Genomic DNA, 4819 nt, shown 5'->3' with positions numbered 1-4819 from the left:
GAAGTGTTTCATGCACACATTTGCTTGAACTTTTTGCTCTTGCACTTGCTCTGCATTTATCTCTTAGAAATACTATAGAGGTTTTACTCTCATCTTTACTTACTTTTATATGCCGGAAAAGATTCATGTATTTATTGTATCTTATTGACAACAACATATTTAATGAAAAATGTTTAAAATAAAATATCCCATTTCTATTTCATTGGAAACATTTGAGAAAATCAGGTTTCTTGAATAGAAAAATGTCTTGAATTTCAGCAGAGGAAGCATGCAAATTCCATCTTACCTTCGTCTCCCATACACTGCATTCATGATCCCACCCTTGTTACCATGACTATCATACAAGAAAATATCTATTTCTCTTATTCCTTAGGGTTCAACTACAGAAATTGTCTGGCTAGTCATTATGGCCTTTGAAACAAGTGAAGGAATGTGGTCAACAAGGTCATAATTGAGGAATTATTTTATTTTTAGCTAATCATTGATGAACCACTCTCCCTGCTCATGAGGCGGGAACGGGTCACAGAGTTGCCATGGCGAGATAGTTGGTCACGAAACTCTGAGGCCATGAAGTAATAGAGAATTGGATCCAAAAGGCAGCAGAGGCTTGCAAGACACAGACAAAAAGGATGAAAATACAGTGTGCTTTGGACAATGAGGCAACTGGTAATGATCTTTTCCTTTACCATGGTGTAAAAAATAAAGTTAATATGATAGGGAGTGAAGCAGACGAAGAAGACTGCAGCACACATGAAAACCATCCTCAAAGCTTTCTGCCTCTCATTGATTCCTTGGAAAGCATCTGGTGGCTGTCTTAGAGATACAGTCATTTTCCAGGTACACCATGCGATGATGACCACTGGAATCACAAATCCTGCCAGCTCAGCGACTGTAATCATCCCAACCAAAACTGCTGCATTCATTTGCCTGTAACCAAGATCGGCAAAGCAGGACTCGGTGTTGTTGCCTATGTTTTCAGATCTGAGTATAGGAAATGGCGAACAAGCTGTCCCCACAATGATCCAGATGGCAGCACTGATGCCCACGTCGTACCTACGCTTCCAGTCTCTGGCTTTGAAGGGCTTGAGGAGAAAGAAACACCTCTGAAGGCTGATGCAAGTCAGGAAGCAAATGCTCGCGTACATGTTGAGATACTTCAGGTAGAAGCACAGTAGACAAAGAACTTTCTGGAAAGGCCAGTGGTGGCTAATGTAATAGTAAATCCGGAGGGGTAAGGACAGCACATGAGCAAGGTCAGCCACAGAGAGATTGATCATAAAAATGATGGCTTTATTTTTCTTGCTGATGAAGCGGCACAGAACCCACAGGGCTGCACTATTGGCCAGAAGACCAGGGATGAATATGAAGATATAGGTGGTTGCATAGAGCGAGTACTGAAATGTCACATTAAGGGAAATGCAATCAGTTTCAACATTGCTGGTGCTGTTGCTACTCATCTTGAATATTTTAGTATATTCATCAAGGTAAACCACGGTGTTATGATACCTGCCCAAAACAAAGAACAAAAAGAACAATTATAATGGTTAACTAGTCATTTAGCTAACCATCAGCTCCTCCTTTTATACTTACAGACACAGGATATTAAGATTAGAAGGTATCTGTTTACAGCTGTGGAAGCAGAGGCTCACAGAAACTATACTGCGATCCAAGGTCCCCAATAAGTCAGTTAGGGAGCCATGGAATTGCCCTCCAGCTGTCCTCTCAGATTCTCCAAGATGCATCTTGGAGGCAAAGATGTCCTGAAATATCCAATCTTTTGTTCTTATCACATTCAACAGTGTGGGCATAAACTATGTCCTCTGACATTTGAATCTATTTCTTTTACTTACAAATTTGTCTTGTCTCAAGCCCTGGATAGAGTGAATATTGCTCACTCATTCCCAATTTCAATGACAGAAATTCAACTTAACCTTTTAGATACCTTGCCTCTTCTTTGTCTGCCACCTTATCCATCGAATCTTGACATCCTATCTTGGTTCCCAAACACTTGGAAAATTGCCCTGCATCCTTGAGCCACCATGCCAGTGTTGTAGATGATTTGTAGGGTTTAGAGTATGGTTTCTCTATTATTCTGTCACAGTAGCTGGTAACTCTGAGGTTCTCCTGCATTTGTCTCTCTCTCTTGGCTTTGGTCTCATTCCACATTTACTTGAAAAATTTTAGTAACATATGGATTAATTCAGAAGCAAAATGGGTATCCTCCCTTATGTAACCTATTCTCCCTTTAAGAGGAATTCTGTGCAGGAGAAAATGAGACAATCTGCTTCTGTAAAGATTTATAGCCTTGGAAACCCTATGGGGCAGTTATCTGTTTGAAAGTGTCATTAAGAGATAAATTGACTCATTGGCAGTGGGTGTTTTTAAATATACAATATACTTCACTTTGGGTTTTATTATGTATTGTGTGGGACATGAGTAGTGTACTGTAATCTTTAGAGCTTTCTAAAGTCTGAGCATGGAGTTACACCGGCTGCCTGCAAATAGGAATAGCAAGAGATCAAATGACTCATTATTGTACTTTCATTATCTAGTAAAGACCCTTGGAAATAATCTAATTCAACCCCTAGATAACACAAGTAGATGAAGAAAGGTCCAGATTGAAGAGTTTATTAAGACTTGTTGTTGTTATATGTGCTGTCGAGTCGGACCCGACTCATAGCGACCCCTCCTTGGGTTGCGGAGGCAGTATCACTACGGAAGTAGATTGCCCCATCTTCCTTTCAAGATAAGCACCTTGTCCTCCATATTGAAGTCCAAGATCTTCCCTTTATTAGATTATAGTCTTAATAAAACTACTGAAGGGAAGATCTTCATATCCTACCTGCTCACCATCATTCATTTTCCAACTCAAAACAAGTTTTACAAACATGCATTCTGTCCGTATCATGGGATGTTTATTGCATTTAGAGCTAGAAGTAAAAGAAGTTAAGCAGTGAGTTTGTTCCTCAGGTTATATAAGGGTTTCTTTTTTCTTTCTTTCTTTTTCTTATTTTGATTTGTACATTTACAAAAACAAAGGCGTAGGCAGGTATTAGTTTCTCCTCATATGTAGTAGAGTACCTTCCCACTTCCTTTTTCTGTTCTACTCCAGGAATATTTTTTGTTATCGTTCCCTGCTGTTGAGTCAATTCTGACACACAGTGACCCCATGTGACAAAGTAGAATTGTCCTATAGGGTTTTTCTTGGCTGTAATCGTTATGGAAACAGATCATCAGGTCTTTTACCCATGGGGCCTCTGGGTGAGTTTGAACTACTGACCTTTAGTTTAGGAGCCAAGCACTTAACAATTGTGCCATTAGGGCTCCAGGAAATACAGATGGGATAAAAGAACAGAATTTCAAGTGCTGAATTCACAGAGGAAAAATGGCTGCTATTATAAACTACAATATGGGAGCTATGGGGCATAGTGCCTAAGGCATTTGACTGCTAACCAGAAGGCTCGTGGTTCAAATCCACCGGCCACTCCTTGGAAGGAAGATAAGGAAATCTATTTCCATAGAGAAACTGTCTCAGGAACCCAAGGAGGGGTCACTATGATTTGAATCGACTTGACGGCAGTGAGTTGGTTTGGTATTTCACTTATGAGTGCTTTAAATTTCCCTCTTATTCTATTCAGTCCCCCCTGCTTGGCCTATCATGTGTGATATTCTGTAAAGAATCCAGCAGTAATCTTGTGTATATCTATATGACTTAGGGCCAGAGTGAGGGGGTAGAAGGGTACTTAAAGTGGTAATGTAGAGAATAATGATTATTTTTGTGAACATCTATAATGGATCCCAAAATTTGCAATGGGAACTTTCACATGCATTATCTAATTGAATTCTCATCACTGCCCTATTATTATTACCTTCATAGTGTAGATGAAGAAACTTCTCACCATGGCCTAAAGTTCATATCTAAGATGGCTCCTATGTCCTCCAACATCAGTTGAGGTATTTTTAGTTTCTCCAAGCTAAGCATTCTTCATGACAAAGACATCTGCATATGCTGTTCCCTCCGTCTAGATTTTATTCTTCCAGATAAGTACATGTCTAACTCCTTTTAAATTCAGTTTACGATCAGAGACATCCTGCCCAGCCTAACTAGGTAATTTTACATATCATTTCATATTCTCATACTTTATGTTCTTTCCCTTTGTGGCATCTACATTTGTAATATAGATGTTTGTTTACTTGTTTATTTGTTACCTCACCCACTCTGCTATTAGCTTCTTTATTGCCATAAGATCTGATCTGTTTATTACCATTATAGCCAGGATTTAACCTGCTAGCTAGTAAGTACTCGAAAATATTTGTATAATTGAACTGAATTGCATCACAATTATTCAAAACCCATATTTAAAAGCATTAAGAAAAATGCAAACATATGTCAACCAATATATTTCTTCTGCCACCTGTTGCCCTGAAATTCTGTCTCTGTCTTCTGATTTGATCTATTAGCATCAATATTTTCAGTGCCTTCCCTTTCCAACTCAGAAAGGTAATGCCTGGAAAGACCTGAGAGAAGAACAAAACAGAAAGGTCAGACATATCCTGTGAGTAGAAGTTAACATAACCCAAATTCTCAAAGTACCATCACCACTATTATCTGGACCTCATGAAGAGAGGAGTCCTTGTGCTATGTTTCCAAAAGCATCTCAGTCTTTCCTTTTTATTGTTTGTGGTCCTGCAAAGGGTACACTTGCATAATATACATGATTACAGCACTTGACTGCTAACCAGAAGGCTGGCGGTTCAACCCCACCAGCCACTCCTCGGAAGGAAGGTTGGGCAATCCTACTTCCGTAGTGATACTGCC

The 4819-nt window shown here is 39.4% G+C and overlaps 1 protein-coding gene across 1 annotated transcript; it reads right to left on the bottom strand.

Moving 5' to 3' along the window:
- Positions 1-470: 470 nt before the first annotated feature.
- On the bottom strand, positions 471-2190 carry P2RY10 (P2Y receptor family member 10). Its single transcript, XM_007958258.2, has 2 exons — positions 2171-2190; positions 471-1506 (listed from the first exon to the last, which is right to left on the bottom strand). Exons 1-2 carry the CDS (start codon positions 2188-2190, stop codon positions 471-473), a joined length of 1056 nt encoding a protein of 351 aa, XP_007956449.2.
- Positions 2191-4819: the final 2629 nt, after the last annotated feature.

The sequence above is a fragment of the Orycteropus afer genome, unplaced genomic scaffold, assembly GCF_000298275.1.
Source record: "Orycteropus afer afer isolate SDZICR_OR568_19922 unplaced genomic scaffold, OryAfe1.0 scaffold00897, whole genome shotgun sequence".
Classification (NCBI taxonomy): domain Eukaryota; kingdom Metazoa; phylum Chordata; class Mammalia; order Tubulidentata; family Orycteropodidae; genus Orycteropus; species Orycteropus afer.
This window is presented reverse-complemented; position numbering and strand designations above follow the sequence as displayed.

Excerpts from the sequence above, each read along its gene's own strand:
- P2RY10 (XM_007958258.2), bottom strand. The coding sequence starts at position 2,190 with ATGTTACTAAAATTTTTCAA. Across the intron at positions 1,507-2,170 it reads ATGTTACTAAAATTTTTCAA|GTATCATAACACCGTGGTTT; the intron begins GTAAATGTGGAA and ends TGTTTTGGGCAG.